Source organism: Plecotus auritus, assembly GCF_963455305.1.
Source record: "Plecotus auritus genome assembly, chromosome: 7".
NCBI lineage: Eukaryota > Metazoa > Chordata > Mammalia > Chiroptera > Vespertilionidae > Plecotus > Plecotus auritus.
The window spans coordinates 36,775,659-36,796,298 of record NC_137774.1 but is presented as its reverse complement, the minus strand read 5'-3'; the positions used below and the strand labels follow the sequence as shown (position 1 = coordinate 36,796,298).

The window sequence follows — 20,640 nt, the reverse complement described above, 5'->3', positions numbered from 1 at the left end:
TCCCAGGGCGTGCAACTCTAAGCCAAGTTAAATGTGCTTTCTCTAAGCAGAACAGAACCATCATGGTTAATAGAACATGATTAATATTTCTTATCATTGTAGCTAGTCCCCAATATCCTATTTCTGCCCCTAACACAATGGTTAAGAGTTTTCCTTGAAATAATAAAGCCTTCCTTGAAATGTGTTGGGGGTTTTTTTTGTTTCTTTCTCCATAAAGACCTCAGGATGAGATGTTTTTAAAAGAGCTTGCTAGAGGTTACCTGGTGGGAAAGGACCCCGGTGCTCCCCTTTTCTACAGAGAAGAAGGAAACAAAAAATTTCAGGAGAAGGATTATATGGGAGCCACAGTGCTGTACACTAAGGTAAGACACTCCCAGCTCAATGGGAAGGGGCTATTTCAACAATTTAACTAGGCATATTTCTTCAAATGCCTAATTGTGTAGCAGTGGTAGCTTTGTCTATAATTTGTGGATTGGATTTGAAAACGAAAACTGACAGAATTCCACTGTTGGCTATATTCTGAAACAAAGGGTAGTTTGTATTGTATGTCCTGAATTCAACATTCCTTCATACACCCTATAGCAGTAGTATTGGACCATTCCCCTACCTTGTTCATGTCTGTCAGCTTTCATGGAATTGTATGCCATTTTTGTCTAAACGAGGCTATTGTTTGATAGAGCGGCTAGATTTTTGGTTAGCCACAGTGTGACTTAGATGAAGTTAGAAAGGAAAATAAGCTCAATTGCCACAGCCCAGTTGAACTCCATTTTGAAGGTTATCAACAAGTATTTTAAAATTACACTAATCATCAATAATCTAGATTTTGAGGAGGAATACTGGCTTTTATCAACCTTTTGCTGTTGTTTTCCTCCTTCATGGTAGGAACTGGAACAAGATTCCTAAAAGATTTCCTTCCATAACTTTTAAAAGATAAATATAAATTTAAAGTAAGATGTATCACTCCCTGACATCAGGTCTGTGATCTTGTATATTAAAAGAATGAGTGTAGCCCTGGCCAGTTTGGCTCAATGGATAGAGTGTAGGCCTGCATACCAAAGAGTCACGGGTTTGATTCCAGTCAAGGGCACATACCTTGGTTGCAAGCGCCTCCCTAGCCTGGGCCCTGGTTAGGGCTTGTGCAAGAGCCAACCAACCAATGTGTTTCTCTCACATCAATGTTTCTCTCTTGTCTTGCCCTCTCTCTTCCACTCTCCCTAAAAATCAATGGAAAAATATCCTTGGGTGAGGATTAACAAAAAACAAAACAACAAAAAAGAGTGCAAATTTGGAAGTGTACTATTACTGTGAATCTTTAGCAGGCCTATCAGACCTACAGCAGCAGCTTCGATAATTGCTAAAGAGCCCTGCTTTGTAATGTGATGTAACCAAGTATTTAGCTGAATAATGTGTTAGTGATTGCTGAAGAATTAGAACTCATTAGATGTAATGATAGGTGGCTTAGTTCTTCTTCAGAGTTAATCTCTTCCACTTTATGTGTGTGCACCATAAATGTGATCCCATGGAAGTTGTTCAAGAAAAACATATAAGCCCAGCCTGTGTGGCTCGGTGGTTAAGTGTGACGACCTATGAACCAAGAGGTCACAGTTGGATTCCCGGGTTGTTGGCTCAAGCTCCAGTGTGGGACGTGCAGGAGGCAGCTGATCCATGATTCTTTCTCATCATTGCTGTTTCTCTCTCTCTCTCCCTCTCCCTTCCTCTCTGAAATCAATAAAAACATTAAAAAAAGAAAGAAAGAAAAACACATAAACTAAAAAGTAAAATCAGACTGAAAAAAGACTGGATGTGGAGAGAGACGGACCTTCCTATTTCATGAAGCTAGTATTTTGGTGATTATGATACTTTGCAATTTTTAATAAGTGATTTTCTTTTTTTTTTTTTTAAATATATTTTATTGATATTTTACAGAGAGGAAGGGAGAGGGATAGAGAGCTAGAAACATCGATGAGAGAGAGACATCGATCAGCTGCCTCCTGCACACCTCCCACTGGGGATGTGCCCGCAACGAAGGTACATGCCCTTGACCGGAATCGAACCCGGGACCCTTCAGTCCGCAGGTCGACGCTCTATCCACTGAGCCAAACCGGTTTTGGCGTGATTTTCTTTTTTATAATAATAGCTGTTGCTTTTGTCTGATTGCAAGTACAATATATGTTTACTTGGAAAATATAGAGAAGCACAGAGAATAAAGAAATCCCATAGCCAATGATAGGCATTGTTAACATTTTTGCTTATATCCATCCAGCCACATTTTCCTCTGAAAATACGTTTTTCTTTTACAAAATTGGGATAATGCTGTACTTACTGTTTTGTAACCTGTTTTTTCCTCGCTATAATTTATTGTGACCATTTTCTCATGTTATTAAATTTTCCACTAGAACATGATTTTTTACGGCTGGCTTAGTGTTCCATTACAGAGAACTACACTTGATTTAACATCTAATGTTGGCAGATTGTTTGGTATCATAAAGCTGCAAGGAGCATCTTCCTATGTAAATATTTGTACACATCTGCTTATTTCCTTAGGATTGAGTTCCCAGAAGCGCAGTTGCTGGGTCAGTTGAGTGTAATTTTTTAAGGCATTTGGTACTCGATGCTGAATTGTTCTCCAGGAGAGAATTGGTTAACATCCCTTTAGCAGATTATGGGAATACTCATATCTCTATATCCTAAGCAACACTGGATTATTATTTTATCAAGGTATTTTTGAATAGGAAATGTGTTTATGTAGTTAGAATTCAAAAAGTGCAAGATTATACAGTGTAGTCTACTTCCTCTGTCCCCAGCCACCTCATTTCCCATGCCCAGAAGATACAGTATTAAATGTATCTTTCTAGAGCTACTTTGGCCTCTATAAATAATACAAATAATCTCCCACTCCTGCACACACACAAACTTTTTAAAAATTGATTTATTTTAGAGGGGAGAGAGAGAGAAAGAGAGAGAGAGAGAAACATCGATTTGTTGTTCCACTTATTTATGCATTCATTGGTTGATTCTTGTATGTGCCCTGACCAGGGATCGAACCCTCAACCTTGGTGTATGGGGACAATGCTCTAACCAACTGAGCTACCTGGATAGGGCCACACTCTTTTTATACAGTCTTTAGCACTGTCCTTTTGCCACTTAATAATATCTTAAGATCATTTTTACATTTAATTGATGTCCTATAGATGAATATTTGTCATTTTCTTTTTTTTTTTTAAATATATTTTATTGATATTTTACAGAGAGGAAGGGAGAGGGATAGAGAGCTAGAAACATCGATGAGAGAGAAACATCGATCAGCTGCCTCCTGCACACCTCCCACTGGGGATGTGCCCGCAACCAAGGTACATGCCCTTGACCGGAATCGAACCCGGGACCCTTCAGTCCACAGGCCGACGCTTTATCCACTGAGCCAAACCGGTTTCGGCAAATATTTGTCATTTTCTATCTTGCTCTTTCAAACAATTCTGTGATGCGAAACTTTGCATGTATGTTATTTTGCACCTATCTATAGGATAAATATATATCTGTAGGATAAATTCTTGGAAGAGAAATTGCTGGGTCAATGGATCTGTATAGTTAAATTGCCCTCTATAATCATGAGATCAATTTACCCTTCCACTAGCAACACATGAGAATAATTACTATTCCTCTTCTTTACCACCTCAGTGTCCTAGCAATTTTATTTCTCTTTGCCAAACTGATAGGTAAAAAAATGGAATCTCAGTAAAGTTTTAATTTGCATTTTGCTGATTATGAATGATGTTGAGTATTTTTTATATGTTTAAGAGCCATTTATATTTCCCATTAGAACTGTTCATATAATTTACTTATTTTCCAATTGAGTTATTGGTTGTCATCTTATTGATCTGTAGGAACTGTTCATAAAGTAAAGAAATGAGCCCTTTGCCTGTAATATGAGTTGCAGATATATTCTTCCAGTTCAGTGTTTGTCTTTTGATATTGCTTTTATCGGTTTTTATTGTAAAGAAATTTGTTATTTTTATGTGGTCAAATTTATTAACCTTTTATGACTTCTGGGTTTTGTGTCATAATTAGAAAGGTATTCCTCACTGCAACATCCCCTTAGACTATTTCTGTGGTTTCTTCCAGTGCTCTTATATTTTCATTTTTTTATATTAAGATTTTGATTCATTTGGAATTTATCCTATTGAAAGTTTTATCATATATAGAGAACCAATTTTATTTTTCCTCAGTGGCTAGCTATTTTCCCCAATACTTTTTAGTGAATGATTTCCATCTTTTCTCCAGTGCTTTGAGATGCTACCCTTTTTATTATTAATCCTTGGTGGTAGAACAAACGTGGCCCTTCTTTGCTTTCATTTTCATATATTTGGCTATCTCTCTATGAATTACCCATTTGTTTCCCATATATCATTAGTGCTTCTTCTTTTGTGAATTTCTATTTGTGCCGCTCACTCTTTGTTATGTGCAGGATTATGCTCCTCGCTTTTCATTTACCTTTAGTATTCTTTGTGCCTGAAGAAGCTGTGTCTGATGCTGTTACCTTCAAAGTGCTTTGAGTATTTATTTCTTCACTTGCTCATCGCAGCTTTGCTCAAAACTAGATAGAAATGAAGGCAGGTGAAGCACAAAGAAATCCAGTAAAATTTCCTAATTGCATCCAGTCTTTAGTAGTAGAGCCCCTATTATCTGAAAACAAAATAGTTTAAAGATGCTATTCCCCATTTATACCTTTAACTGGTTCATTGCTTTGCAGGGAGTATCGCATTCAAGGCCAAACACTGAGGACATTTCGTTGTGTTATGCCAATCGCTCTGCAGCCCTCTTCCGCCTGGGCCAGTATGAAGTGAGTATTAGGATGCCTGGTGTGATTGGAGAGGAACTGGAGGAGGTTTGCTGGAGGACTAGACCTTTGTCTCTGCTTCTACTTAGAACAATAAAATTGAGCCTGGCCAGCGTGGCTCAGTGGTTGAGCATGGACCTATGAACCAGGAGGCTACGGTTCAATTCCCGGTCAGGACACATGCCCTGGTTGCGGCCTTGATCCCCAGTAGGGGGCGTGCAAGAGGTAGCCAATCAATGATTCTCATCATTGATGTTTCTATCTCTCTCTCTTTCTCCTTTCCTCTCCCTGAAAACAATAAAATTCTATTTAAAAATAAATAAATAAAAATAAAATTGAGCCATGCTGCAATTAGTTGAATTGGAAGCAAATTGATGTCCTCCCAAACTTGTTCTTTCTCCTGATTCATTTTACATGTCAGATGTGATTATGTGGGATAGTGGTGGTTGATAAGAGATGGCACATTCCACAGGGCATTGGACTATATCCAGTGGGTCAGCAGTTCTCAGTGTTGAGATCAGCTGTGAGATAAGTTGCTAATAATACTTCAGGTTCCAAGTGTTTGCAAACTATTTACTTGTGTGTTTAAAAAAAAAAAAAAAAGTAGAGCATGTTCAAGATGCTTCCTGCAATAACATAGCTCACTTTTTTTTAACTTCTTTCTTTTTTTTTTTTTTTAATATATTTTATTGATATTTTACAGAGAGGAAGGGAGAAGGATAGAGAGCTAGAAACATCGATGAGAGAGAAACATCGATCAGCTGCCTCCTGCACACCTCCCACTGGGGATGTGCCCGCAACCAAGGTACATGCCCTTGACCGGAATCGAACCCGGGACCCTTCAGTCCGCAGGCCGACGCTCTATCCACTGAGCCATACCGGTTTCGGCTTAACTTCTTTCTTGATTGTGGTATTACATATGTGTTCTTATTCCCCCATTATCCCCCAACTCCCCCCATTCATGCCCTTACCCCCCTGTTGTCTGTGTTCATTGATTAGGCTTATATGCATGCATACAAGTCCTTTGGTTGGTCTCTCCCCCTTACCCCCACCCTCCCCTACCTTCCCTGAGGTTTGAGGCTCTGATCGATGTTTCTCTGCCTCTGGATCTGTTCTTTTGTGTGTGTGTGTTTTAAATAAATCTCTATTCTTCAGATTATTACAATTGTTCCTCTTTTTTTCCCCCCATAGCTTCCCTCCACCGGGTTCCCACCCCACCCTCTGCCCTTACCCCCGCCCCACTTTCCTCATCCATAAGTGTACGATTTTTGTCCAGTCTCTTCCTGCACCCCCCACACCCCTTTCCCTCCGAGAATTGTCAGTCCACTCCCTTTCTATGCCCCTGATTCTATTATATTCACCAGTTTATTCTGTTCATCAGATTTTTTATTCACTTGATTTTTAGATTCACTTGTTGATAGATATGTATTTGTTGTTCATAATTTTTATATTTACCTTTTTCTTCTTCCTCTTCTTAAAGAATACCTTTCAGCATTTCATATAATACTGGTTTGGTGGTGATGAACTCCTTTAGCTTTTTCTTATCCATGAAGCTCTTAATCTGCCCTTCAATTCTGAATGATAGCTTTGCTGGGTAGAGTAATCTTGGTTGTAGGTTCTTGCTATTCATCACTTTGAATATTTCTTGCCACTCCCATCTGGCCTGCTTAGTTTCTGTTGAGATATCGGCTGACAATCGTATGGGTGCTCCCTTGTAGGTAACTAACTGTTTTTCTCTTGCTGCTTTTAAGATTCTCTCTTTGTCTTTTGCTCTTGGCATTTTAATTATGATGTGTCTTGGTGTGGTCCTTTTTGGATTCCTTTTGTTTGGTGTTCTGTGTGCTTCCTTGACTTGTAAATCTATTTCGTTCACCAGGTGGGGGAAGTTTTCTGTCATTATGTCTTCAAATAGGTTTTCAGTATCTTGCTCTCTCTCTTCTTCTGGCACCCCCATAATTCGGATGTTGGTATGCTTGACGTAGTCCCAGAGGCTTCTTGCACTATCTTCAAGTTTTTGGATTCTTTTTTCTTTTTGCTTTCCCGGTTGGGTGTTTTTTGCTTCTTTGTATTTCAAATCTTTGATTTGATTCTTGCGGTCTTCTAGTCTGCTGTTGGATCTCTGTATATTATTTTTTATTTCAGTCAGTGTATGCTTAATTTCTAATTGGTCCTTTTTCATATCCTCGAGGGTCTCGCTAAATTTATCGGCCTTTTCTAGAAAATTCTTGAAAAACCTTATAATTGTGGTTTTGAACTCTATATCCAGTCGTTTGCGTTCCTCCATTTCTTTCATTTGTGACCTGTTTCTTTGGCTCCGCATTTTGGCTGCTTCCCTGAGTTGATAGAGTGGCTTTGTGTGCTAGGTGTCCTATAGGGCCCAGTGGCTCAGACTCCCCAGTTACCTGAGGTGGACACTCTTGGTGCACCTCTTTGTGGGCTGTGTGCACAGTCTTGTTGTAGTTAAGCCTTGATTGTTGTTGGTATCACTGGGAGGAATTGACCTCCAGGCCATTTGGCTGTGAGGATCAGCTGTGTCTATGCTGGGAGAACTTCTGTGCTGGAGACACCCTTATGAGACAAGACTGGCTTCAGTGGGGCTTTGGTGCTCACTGAGTCTGCCCCCTGAGTGTGTCCCTTATGGATCTGAGGAGTTGTAATCTGGATGGTCCCACTCTGACCCCTGGGTACACTGGCTCTTGGATCTCCAAGGAGGTGCTAATTTAGCCTCTGCCTGAGGCCACCCAGCAGGAGCTACGGAGAGATCTGCAGATTCCTCTTTTTTGTTTGGGGTTTGGAGGTGCCCAGATGAGGCCCAGCTGTGAAGCAATGCAAGCTGCTGTGGGGCCTTGGGCCTTCTTTTGGATGTTCTGGGTCTCACTGACTCAGCTGCAGTTTGTTAGGTAAGTTTAGAATTCAAAGGACCAGGCCATTCATATGCAAAAGCCTCTGCACTCAACTTGGATGGGGCGGAGTCTCAGGGCGGAGCAAACAGCAATGGCTTCCTGTCAGCCCTGCCCTAAGAGGCCCCTGGGTCTCAGTGTCCCACAGTAATTGCTGCAAGCACCTCTGAGAGAAAGCCACTCTCAAGTTTCGCCCGCTGCCAGACAGTCCAGTTTCTCCCCGAATGAGTCTGGGTTCCCAGAGTCTCGCCTGGAACAGGAGTTCAGAGCAGTTGGGAGCTTTTGTCTCCCTCCTGATTAGAAAGCCAGCCGCGTACTCAGTTGCCAGCCCTCTCTGTGCGCCTGCGCATCCCTCTCCATGCGTGAGCCTCCGTACCGCTGCCTTCCGCAGCTCCTGTAAGTCTCAGTGTGCTTTTCTCTTTCCTTCTAGTTGTAGAATTTCCACTCAGCCAGTCTTCCTGTGGTTCTGGATGATGTCCGTTTTGTCTTTTAGTTGTAGTTTTGAAATTGTTGTGTGAGGCAGCAGTTTAGGTGTTTACCTATGTGGCCATCTTGGTTTCTCTCTGGATCTGTTTTTGTTCATCAGTTTATGTTGTTCATTATCCTATCTAATAAAAAAGTAATATGCAAATTGACCATACCTCCGCTACACCCACAAGCCACGCCCACCAGCCAATCAGGAGGGAATATGCAAATAAACCCAACCAAGATGGCTGCAGCCACAGAGAGCAGGATGGAGGCTTGAGTTTCCCTGGCAATGGAGGAAGCCAAGCTTTCCGCCTGCCCTTGCCAGCCCAGGCCTCCACTCAATGCTACAAAGTTTCAATTATAGAAGATACATAAATCCCAACATAAATGGCTGCTGCCAAGGAGCGAGCAGGAGGCTTGGCTCCACTCCAAGCTACAAAGTTTCAATTATAGAAGATAAATAAATCCCAGATACCAGGTCCTCCGCTTGGGTCGCCAGGGGGCGTGGCCGGCCTGCAAACCACCACAGGCCCCTCGCCCAGGCCGCCCCACACCCCCAGGGAACCCCACCCTGATCCAGGACACCCTTCAGGACAAACCAGCCGGCCCCCACCCATGCACCAGGCCTCTATCTTATCTAATAAAAGAGTAATATGCAGATTGACTATCACTCCAACACACAAGATGGCTGCCCCCATGTGGTCAAAGATCCTGCCCCCATGTGGACACAAGATGGCCAGCAGGGGAGGGCAGTTGGGAGGGACCAGGCTTGCAAGGGAGGGCAGTTATGGGCTATCAGGCCAGCAGGGGAGGGCAGTTGGGGGGGGACCCAGGCCTGCAGGGGAGAGCAGTTGGGGGGTACCAGGCCTGCAGGGGAGGGCAGTTAGGGGTGACCAGGCCTGCAGGGGAGGGCAGTTAGGGGTGACCAGGCCTGCAGGGGAAGGCAGTTAGGGGCAAACAGGCTGGCAGGGGAGCAGTTGGGCATCAATCAGGCTGGCAGGGGAGTGGTTAGGAGGTGATCAAGGTGGCAGGCAGAAGTGGTTAGGAGCAATCAGGAAGGCAAGCAGGTGAGCAGTTGGGAGCCAGCAGTCCTAGATTGTGAGAGGGATGTCCAGTGGGATCGGGCCTAAACGGGCAGTCGGACATCCCTCGAGGGGTCCCAGATTGGAGAGGGTGCAGGCTGGGCTGAGGGACACCCCCATCCATGCACAAATTTCGTGCACCGGGCCTCTAGTCCTATCTAATAAAAGTAATATGCAAATTAACCATTACTCTGCTACACCCACCAGCCAGTCAGAAGCGAGTATGCAAATTAACCCAATCAAGATGGCTGCAGCCATGGAGCGAGCAGGAGGCTTGGGTTTCCCTGGCAATGAAGGAAGCCAAGCTTTCCGCACACCCTGGAGGCCCAGGCCTCCACTCAAGGCTACAAAATTTCAATTATAGAAGATAAATAAATCCCAACAAAAATGGCGGCAGCCACAGATCTGGAGAGAGCAGGAGGAATGAGTTGCCCCTGGCGAAGGAGGAAGCCAAGCTTTCCGCATCCCTGGCCTGCCTTGGTCTCTGCTCAAGGCTACAAAGTTTCAATTATAGAAGATAAATAAACCCCAGATACCAGGGCCTCCACTTGGGTCGCCGGGGGGTATGGCCAGCCTGCAAACCACCACAGGACCCTCGCCCAGGCCGCCCCACACCCCAAGGGAACACCCACCCTGATCCAGGACACCCTTCAGGGCAAACCAGCTGGCCCCCCTCCCAGGCACCAGGACTCTATCCTATCTAATAAAAGAGTAATATACAAATTGACCGTCACTCCAGCACACAAAATTGCTGCCCACATGTGGACACAAGATGGCTGCCACAAGATGGCCAGCAGGGGAGGGCAGTTGGGAGGGACCAGGCCTGAAAGGGAGGGCAGTTGTGGGAGATCAGGCCAGCAGGGGAGGGTAGTTGGGAGGGACCAGGCCTGCAAGGGAGGGCAGTTAGGGGTGACCAGGCCTGCAGGGGAGGGCAGTTAGGGGTGACCAGGCCTGCAGGGGAGGGCAGTTAGGGGCAAACAGGCTGGCAGAGGAGCAGTTAGGCATCAGTCAGGCTGGCAGGGGAGTGGTGAGGGGGTGATCAGGCTGGCAGGCAGAAGCGGTTAGGGGCAATCAGGAAGGCAGGAAGGTGAGCAGTTGGGAGCCAGCAGTCCTGGATTGTGAGAGGGATGTCTGACTGCCTACTGGGATCGGGCCTAAACGGGCAGTCAGACATCCCTTGAGGGGTCTCAGATTGGAGAGGGTGCAGGCTGGGCTGAGGGACACACACCCCCCTGCACGAATTTTGTGCACTGGGCCTCTAGTATTCCATAAATGAGTGAGATCATGTGATATTTATCTTTCTCTGCCTGGCTTATTTCACGTAGCATAATGCTCTCCAGCTCCATCCATGTTGTTGCAAATGGTAAGAACTCCCTTTTTACCGCAGCATAGTATTCCAGTGTGTAGATATACCACAGTTTTTTAATCCACTCATCTGCTGATGGGCACTTAGGCTGTTTCCAAATCTTAGCTATGGTGAATTGTGCTGCTATGAACCTAGGGGTGCATATATCCTTTCTGATTCTTGTTTCTAGTTTCTTGGGACATATTCCTAGAAGTGGGATCACTGGGTCAAATGGGAGTTCCATTTTTAGTTTTTTGAGGAAACTCCATACTGTTCTCCACAGTGGCTGCACCAGTCTGCATTCCCACCAGCAGTGCATGAGGGTTCCTTTTTCTCTGCATCCATGCCAGCACTTGTCATTTGTTGATTTGTTGATGATAGCCATTCTGACAGGTGTGAGATGGTATGGCATTGTTGTTTTGATTTACATCTCTCGGATGATTAGTGACTTTGAGCAGGTTTTTCTGTCTCTTGGCCTTCCTTCTGTCTTCTTTCAAAAAGTATCTATTTAGGTCAGTTGCCCATTTTTTGATCGGGTTGTTTAACTTCCTTTTATTAAGTTGTATGAGTCATAGCTCACTTTTAATATGCATTTTGAGTGGAAAAATAAAAGTGGCACCAAAATGCCTGTGTATATAAGTGAGAGGGTGGGTTTTGGGTGGGGGTGGGTTTCTTCTCATTCCATACTTGAGGTCCAAGGATAAGCTCTAAATTGCCACTTTGGTACATCCATTTCAGAATTACACGGAAATTTAAATTATGCACTAGAATAAGAATGATTTTAGTAATTACAAGTTTACACTTATTGCCCTTTGGACTAAAAAAGAAGAGCAAGACTCTGGGTCGTAAACAAGGAAGTCCTGGACTACTGAAGACAGTGATTGGAAGAACTTGTGAAACATTTAACCCTTTTTAACTTCCCTGTATTGGTTATTTCTATTTCCCTTCTTATAGTAATGATTACCACATATTGAGCATATACAATGTTCCAGGCACTCATTTCAGCACTTTAGATAGATTACCTTATTTTTATCCTTATTTGAGCCCTATGAGCGAGAGAGATTATTTTCCCTATTTTTCAGATGAGAAAACTAAGACACTGAGTAATTAAGTCACTTGCACAAGTCATGCAGCTAGTAAAAAGCAGAGTTCGTACTGGAATGCAGGCCCTGCCGTCTTGATCACCATACTATAATTCTTCTATCTGTAAGACTATTTTTCTTGAAAAACATAAATGTTTAATAAGGTGGTTCAATATAATCTCTTAAGCATGGATTCCTAATCACTCAAAAGATCACATGGTAGAATATGACTTAAAGAAATAAGCACATACTTGCAATTGCTCCCTTTTTAATAATCCATTTTCCTCTAGATTTTTGTTAAGACTTTCAGTAATATTGAAGAGTAGGGACCAAGAATCATTTTGGGATTTCCTTTCTGTTTTCAGACATGTCTTAAAGACATCACCAGAGCACAGATGCATGGGTATCCAGAAAGATTGCAACTCAAGATGATGTTACGTAAGGCAGAGTGTCTGGTGACTCTGGGGAGACTACAGGAGGCAAGCCAGATCATCCGTGATCTTGAAAGTAATTTCAGTGACAGACAAACCCTAGCAGCTTCCCAGTTCCAAATTCTGCAGAGTACCCTCTGTCGTCTTAGAATGAAGGTACAAGAAAAGGAGACCCCCACAGGAACCTTCCCAGCAGCTCTAACCACCGACTTTGAGGATCTGAACCTAAGGGAAGAGAATGAACAGATTTCCTGTGCATCATCATCTGTCACTTTATGCACAGACCCTTTAAAAGGCCGCAATCTGATCGCCACAAAGGATATTCTCCCTGGAGAGCTCCTGGTGAAAGAGGATGCTTTCGTGAGTGTCCTTAACCCAGGAGAAATGCCACCGCTACGTGCCGGCCTGGAGAGCAAGTGGGATACCAGAGTTACCAATGGGGACCTCTACTGTCACCGGTGTTTGAAGCACACTTTGGCCACGGTTCCGTGTGAGGGATGCAGCTATGCCAAGTATTGCAGCCAAGAGTGTATGCAGCAGGCCTGGGATCTCTACCATAGGGTAGAGTGTTCTCTAGGCGGGCTGCTTCTCACACTGGGGGTCTTTTGCCACGTTGCCCTGAGGGCAACTCTCTTAGCTAAATGTGAGGATGTTGGCAAAGTCACAAGGAAGCTTTGTGATGAGATGAGTAACAGGGACATTTGTTTACCTGAAAGCAAGAATCTGGTGCAAACACTCAGTCATGACCTGGGAGGGGAGAGTGAGAAAAATGGCAAAACAGTTGAGCCCCCAATTCCTGGATGTGATATTAACGGGAAGTATGAAAGTAATTATAATGCTGTCTTGCACCTTTTGCCCCACACTAAAAATCATGGCCCAGAGCACAAATTCCTCTGCGCTCTAAGTGTTGCTGCACTGTGCAGGCAGCTGGAAGCAGCCAGTTTGCAGACCCGCACAACAAGTCTGAAATCCTTTCAGCCCAAAGCAGCAGTGGTTCCTGCGATGTGTCAAGAGTTGCATAGTTGGGGAGTGGCCATGCTGAGACACATGTTACAGCTACAGTGTAATGCTCAGGCAATAACTACCATACAGCAAACAGGTAAGGGAAACTTTTCTGCTCACTATATTGTTCTTTTTTTTTTTTTTTTCACCCCATTCCTCACCCGAGGACATGCTAGGAGAAGGGAAGCCGAGCAGGAGCAGGGAGTGAAGGGGTGGAGGGATGGCGGTCGATCAGTTGCCTTCCACATGCACCCCGATGAGGGATCGAACCTGAAACCCAGATATGTGCCCTGACCAGGAATCAACCTAGCAACCTTTGGGTGCATGGGACAATGCTTCCAACCAACTGAGCCCCTCCGGCCAGGCACAGTATTGTTCTTTTTTTTTTTTTTTAATAAATCTTTATTCAGATTATTACAATTGTTTCTCCTTTTTCCCCCCATAGCTCCCCTCCACCCAGTTCCCACCCCACCTTCTGCCCTTACCTCCCCCCCACTGTCCTCATCCATAGGTGTATGATTTTTGTCCAGTCTCTTCATGAACCCCCCATACCCCTTTCCCCCTGAGAATTATCAGTCCACTCCCTTTCTATGCCCCTGATTCTATTATATTCACCAGATTATTCTGTTCCTCAGGTTTTTAATTCACTTGATTTTTAGGTTCACTTGTTGATAGATATGTATTTGTTGTTCATAATTTTTATCTTTACTTTTTTCTTCTTCCTCTTCTTTAAGAATACCTTTCAGCATTTCATATAATACTGGTTTGGTGGTGATGAACTCCTTCAGCTTTTTCTTATCTGTGAAGCTCTTTATCTGCCCTTCAATTCTGAATGATAGCTTTGCTGGGTAGAATAATCTTGGTTGTAGGTTCTTGCTATTCATCACATTGAAAATTTCTTGCCACTCCCGTCTGGCCTGCATAGTTTCTGTTGAGAAATCAGCTGACAGTCGTATGGGTGCTCCCTTGTAGGTAACTAACTGTTTTTCTCTTGCTGCTTTTAAGATTCTCTCTTTGTCTTTTGCTCTTGGCATTTTAATTATGATGTGTCTTGGTGTGGTCCTCTTTGGATTCCGTTTGTTTGGGGTTCTGTGTGCTTCCTGGACTTGTAAGTCTATTTCTTTCACCAGGTGGGGGAAGTTTTCAGTCATTATTTCTTCAAATAGGTTTTCAGTATCTTGCTCTCTCTCTTCTTCTGGGACCCCCATAATTCTGATGTTGGTACGCTTGAAGTTGTCCCAGAGTCTTCTTACACTATCTTCAACTTTTTGGATTTTTTTTTTTGCTTTTTGCTTTTTCGGTTGAGTGTTTTTTGCTTCTTTGTATTTCAATTCTTTGACTTGATTTTTGTGTTCCTCTAGTCTGTTTTTGGGTCTCTGTATAATATTTTTTATTTCAGTCAGTGTATGTTTAATTTCTAGTTGGTCCTTTTTCATATCTTCGAGTGTCTCGTTATATTTATCGGCCTTTTCTAGGATATTCTTGAAAAGCCTTATAACCGTGGTTTTGAATTCTATATCCAGTCGTTTGTTTTCCTCCATTTCTTTCGTTTGTGATCTGTTTCTTTGACGCCGCATTTTCACTGCTTCCCTGAGTTGGTAGGGTAAATTTGTGTGCTAGGTTTCCTACATGGCCCAGTGGGTCGGCCTCCCCAGTTAACCTGAGGTGGACACTCTTGGTGCACCCCTTTGTGGACTGTGTGTACAGCCTTGTTGTAGTTAAGTCTTCATTGTTGTTGGTATCACTGGGAGGAACTGACCTCCAGGCCAGTTGGCTGTAAGGATCAGCTGCGTCTATGCTGGGAGAAGTTCGGTGCTGGAGACAGCCTTATAGGATTAGACTTGCCAAATTGCAATAGCCTCTGTGCTCGGCTTGGATGGGGTGGAGTCTCAGGGCGGAGCAGACAGTCTTGGCTTCGCGGCAGCCTTGCCCTTGCGCACACGCGCAGACCTCTGCCTTCCCCGGCTCCCGAGTCTCCGCCCGAGAGTCCAGACTCCCCCCACAAGAGCGTGGGTCCCCAGGGGCTTGCCTGGAACTGGGGTCCAGTGCAGTTAGAACTGGGGCTCAGTGCAGTCAGGAGCCTCTGACTCCCTTCCACTAGGGAAAGCCTGTGGCAACCTCCACAGCCTTTGTGCGCACTGGCACACGCACCTTCAGACTTCTGCTTTCCCCAGCTCCCGAGTCTCCGCCCGAGAGTCCAGACTCCCCCCACAAGAGCATGGGTCCCCAGGGGCTCGCCTGGAACTGGGGCCCAGTGCAGTCAGAACTGGGGCTCAGTGCAGTCAGGAGCCTCTGACTCCCTTCCAGTAGGGAAAGCCTGTGGCAACCTCCGCAGCCTTTGTGCGCACTGGCACGCGCGCCTTCAGACTTCTGCCTTCCCCAGCTCCCGAGTCTCCGCCCGAGAGTCCAGACTCCCCCCACAAGAGCGTGGGTCCCCAGGGGCTCGCCTGGAACTGGGGTTCAGTGCAGTCAGAACTGGGGTTCAGTGCGGTCGGGGGCTTCCTTCCCCCTTCCGCCAGAGAAAGTCAGCCAGGCTCTCAGCCGCCCTTCCTCTCTGCGCGCACAAAGACCCTTTGCCGTACCTCCAATTCTCTGTGAGCTTTTCTCTTTCCTTCTAGTTGTAGAATTTTCACTCAGCCAGCTTTCCTGTGGTTCTGGATGGTGTCCGTTCTGTCTTTTAGTTGTAGTTTTGAAATTGTTGTGGGAGGCAGCGGTTTAGGTGCTTACCTATGCCGCCATCTTGGTTTCTCCCTTTTTTTTTTTTTTAATGTATTGATTTTTTTACAGAGAGGAAGGGGGAGGGATAGAGAGTCAGAAACATCGATGAGAGAGAAACATCGATCAGCTGCCCTCTGCACACCCCCCACTGGGGATGTGCCCGCAACCAAGGTACATGCCCCTGACCGGAATCGAACCTGGGACCCTTCAGCTCACAGGCCGATGCTCTATCCACTGAGCCAAACTGGTTAGGGCCACAGTATTGTTCTTGATGTAGCTGTTTGTGGAGAAAGAACTATAAAATAAACCTCAGGTAGTTTCATGGGAAAACACAGTGGTCTTGTATGATCATGATTATGCCATTGAGAAGCTATGTGACCTTAACAAATGATTTGATCTCACTCTGCCTCCGTTTTCTCATCTTTAAAGAGGGGGAGGGGGGCCGAGAAGGGAGTTTAATCCCACATAACTTTTAGGAGTTGTGAAGATGACATGTTTGTTTATAAAAATACTTTAAAATTAAAAACCCTATTACTCTATTTTTTATTGTGAAGGAAAACTGAAACAATCGTTAAACAAGACTGCAGAAAGAACGGGGCCTATAGTTAAGGTATCAGAATCTTAGCTCACTCATGTGACTCAGATACTCTGTCTCTTCTCTTTCCAGTGGACAAATTTTATTATTCTCTTTTTTTAAATTTCCAAGAGAGGAATCCGGCCGAGCACAACTTTTCACACAATGCTAACATAAGCTGTTGGCCAGCCTGTGTTTGGGCTGTCCACTGGTCAGGTGGCCAGGAACCTAGGGGCCACTTCTAGACACAGCCCAGCTCAGCCCTGTTTTAATGAGCCAGTAGAGATAAGCCTGTTTAAGGTAGATGGGGAGCTTGGATGTGCCCAGCATCGTAACTGACATCTCTAATATGAATGTACTAACAACAGACCTATTATTACAAAAGAAATGCTATTTCCAGTACTTCTATCATATGATCTCCATTTTAGCAGGTAATGTCTTTCGATTTAATCAGTCCATTACATTTTTCTGAATTTTATAGACAGATTAGTATTAAATGTGGCTTAGCTCTTTGATCTCATATTAGGTAATATAGAATTTTATCAACCTTTTGTTTATAGAGTCTTAGCTTTAATTTTAGTTCAGCTGTCAAGTTATGTGGTATATAGGTGTTTCACTAGAGGTGTCTTGGGGTAAGGCTCTCTTCCCCATCCTGTAGCACATGTAGGACATACAATAATAGCACTGGCTTCATCCCATGTTACTACAAAATCACATTGCAAGCTAGACTCCATTTTTTTCTCTGCCTTCTTTTGCTGCTTTGAGCCATTGCTACCTTCTAAAATACATCTTTTGAGTATTTTCCCAGAATTATATTTTCCCTTGGGTACATGCACTAGCATTTTTAAAAGTATTGTTTACATTTTGTTTTATTTTTCTGAATATAAAAAATAGTATATGGGCTTCCAGATTATAATGGCAGAAAGTAACCAACTCTTTTTTAAAAATACATTTTTTATTGGTTTTAGAGAAGAAGGGAGCGGAAGAGAGAGAGAAAAACATTGATCAGCTACCTCCTGCACACCCCCTACTGGGGATCAAACCCACAACCTAGGTATGTGCTGTGACCAGGAATCGAACCAGTGACCTCTTGGTGCCCAGGATGACACTTCACTAATTGAGTCGCCCGTCCAGGGCTCAAATATGTTTCATATGAACATTTTTAGGCACTTGATACATATTGCCAAATTGCTCTCCAGGAAAGTTGGACCAGTTACATGCCCACCAGCAATGTTCACTTTCATTTTTGAAGTCAATCAAATTTTGTTTTAGTCTACTCATATTTCTAATCTTATTATATCCCTTTTTATTATTTCTTTGGGGTTCTAGCACCTCCCAATTTAGTGTTCTCATTGAATTTCATTAGCAGCTGTTCCATTAGTAGCACAGAAGAAGGATTAAAGTGTTAACTGGAATAGACTTTGACAAAAACCTACAAAAATGTATGTTTTTATCTTTGCATAAATCCTATTTAATCCAAGTTTCTCAGAAACCTCTCTTTGGTACTGAAGGGTGAGAACTGACCATTGATGATATTCTAGACTTTGGTATGTGTGGTTCTACCTCAGTGGGATTGGCGCATGGGTGATGTAGCTGAATTCTCTTCATAACAAGGCTTAATGAGGTTCTATATAGATTTAGGTCAATTCACTGCCCTTTGTTTCCACTCTTCAACAACCAAGGAATCTACTTTCAGTTGGGATCCTTGATTACTTCTTTTTTATATATACACTAGGGGCCCAGTGCATGAATTCTTGCACCTTGAAAGGAACTGTGGGCCTCGAGGCTGCGGTAGGTCTTGGCCCATCCTCTGCGCCCCCGCACCGGCCTCTCCCACTGTGGCCCCAGTCCCCTGTCTGCCGCAGCTCCGCTCCCGCTGCTCCCGCTGCCGCCGCCACTCCCACATGCTGACAACGCAGAGTGATTGGAGCCAGCACCAGCAGCGGGTGTGAGCAGGGCCAGCACTGTCAGCAGGTGCGAGTGGTGGCTGCTGCCCCAATCGCCCCTCAGGAGCAGGAGGAGGTGGAGAAGCCCTCAGGGGTGATCAGGGCCAGCAGCCGCCCCTCGCACCAGCTGATGGCGCTGAGTGATTGGGACCGGCATTGGGCACTGGCAGCAGGTGCGAGCAGCGGCTCCAGCGCCAGCTGTGGTGCAAGTGGGGCCAGTGCCAGCAGTGGGTGCAAGTGGGGCCAGCGCCGGCAGCAGGTGCGAGCACCAGGCGGGACCGTGGCGCATGGGAGCAAAGAATTTTCTTTTTTTTTTTAATTTCTTTATTGATTAAGGTGTTGCATATGTGTCCTTATTCCCCTATTACCCCCCCATTCCCCCCTCTCATGCCCTCACCCCCCTGTTGTCTGTGTCCATTGGTTAGACTTATATCCATGCATACAAGTCCTTTGGTTGATCTCTCCCCCTTACCCCCACCCTCCCCTACCTTCCCTCTGAGGTTTGATGGTTTGATTGATGTTTCCAAAGAATTTTCAGTAATCACCAGAAGCTCGCCCCAATGACAGTGACCGGCGTGGCCAACATCTGCCATGTTCCTCACACGCCTCCTGGTGGTCAGCACACTCAGTGACCGGTTGTTCTGGTTGTTCCGAAGTTCAGTCTGTTTGCATATTAGCCTTTTATTAAATAGGATGAATATGTTTATTGATTTTAGAGAGAAAGGGAGAGGGGGGAAGAGAGATAGAAACATCGATGAGAGAGAAATATCATCTATCGGCTGCCTTCTGCACGCCCCCCACAGGGGATTGAGTTGCAACCTGGGCATGTGCCCTGAGCGGGAATCAAACGAGCGGCCTCTTGGTTCCTGGCTCAACACTCAACCACAGAGCTACACCAGCCAGGCTCAATACACTATTCTTTAAAAAATAATAACAAAAATAAATATAGGGATATTAGCAAGGTATACTTCGGTAAAATAAAAAATCATTCTCCTTTTTTCTTTTATGCACAAAATGTCACATATTCTATTTGGTTGATAAGGTACATACATATTCTCACTTTCTATTATCTACTGAGAGATGACTAATGCAAAATATTGACTAATTTTTTTAAATCAATACTTAATTTTTTAGAAATAATTAGAGAGACTCAACTCTGGCATAAATACTCACCCCACCCAGTTCCTGGGCCTACTTCTGTTAGAAGATAACCTATAAATAATTCATAAAGCTGACATTACTCGTTGTATTGTGATCATGTTTTCTGGGAAAGTCTTAGCAGCTGTTCTAATATAGATTGCCAGTCATCAGTAGTTGGGAATGCAAGTCAACTTTTAATTATGCAGAGGCTGATTATTCAGACCACAAACTGCTCGTGCCCTGTACTGCTCCTTCCTGCTGCCTACCTTTTAGCATTTTCACTGCTCATTAGCACGTACACCAGGAGGGAGGCATTGGGCGAGGGGGAGGAGGGGAAACTAGAGTTCATTAAGCACTTAGGAGAAGCTCATGAAAGATTTCAATATAATTGGTAAAATTGTTTACTGAAATGGAATCATTTGGATTCTCAGTGAATTTTATTTGTCCTATTCTTGTCCTCCATAGCAACAGATAATGGGATGGCCTGCAGAGAGACATTATTCCTCTATTCCATGTTTTCCTTTCCAGAACACTTTCACGTGATGGTTCATGATATATTCTCTTTTCATTACATTTGTACCTAGACTTTGGAAATAGATATATTGATATTCCTGGCATACACAGTGATGCCACAATTATCTAATGATTTTTTAGTTTTCCAGAAAACTGAAAGTTTTCCTTTAAGTACCAATATCTTTCATATAGCAACCAGTTTTGTTGGAAATATGATTTCCTCGTACTTAAACCAAGGCCACTGAACACAATTTAAGGCCTTTTCTGGATGCCCCAGCTTCCCTGTATGTTGTGCCTATTCCTGAGATATCTATGGCTGTTACAAAAACCCACGCAGGTGTGCTGTCAGTCAGCCTCCAGGTAAGTGAATGTTGCAGTTGTAGTAAAACTCCAGTGGTGCGATGTTTCTGTTTGCCCTACGGCTATTATTCTTGTATAAGTTCTCTGCCTCCTCCTCCAGTATGTCACCTGTCTCTTTGGTCATTGTCAAAACCTGCCTCTTATTAGTTCTCTGTTTCTGGGCTGTTGTGGGCTGAGAAACTGAATAACTAAGCCAGTTAGGACTGTGGCTAAAATAAGAGCAAGTAGGGCCTGCTTGAGAGTAC

At 44.1% G+C, this 20,640-nt stretch overlaps 1 protein-coding gene across 1 annotated transcript in view; it reads left to right on the top strand.

Annotated features, from left to right (window-relative positions):
- Nucleotides 1-20,640, top strand: part of SMYD4 (SET and MYND domain containing 4) — a 39,173-nt gene that overhangs the window by 10,204 nt on the left and 8,329 nt on the right. Inside the window, exons 3-5 of the mRNA XM_080679515.1 lie at nt 218-362; nt 4,748-4,837; nt 12,077-13,241. Of these exons, the coding sequence (XP_080535641.1) occupies nt 218-362; nt 4,748-4,837; nt 12,077-13,241 (1,400 nt within the window). The remainder of the gene's footprint in view (nt 1-217; nt 363-4,747; nt 4,838-12,076; nt 13,242-20,640) is intronic.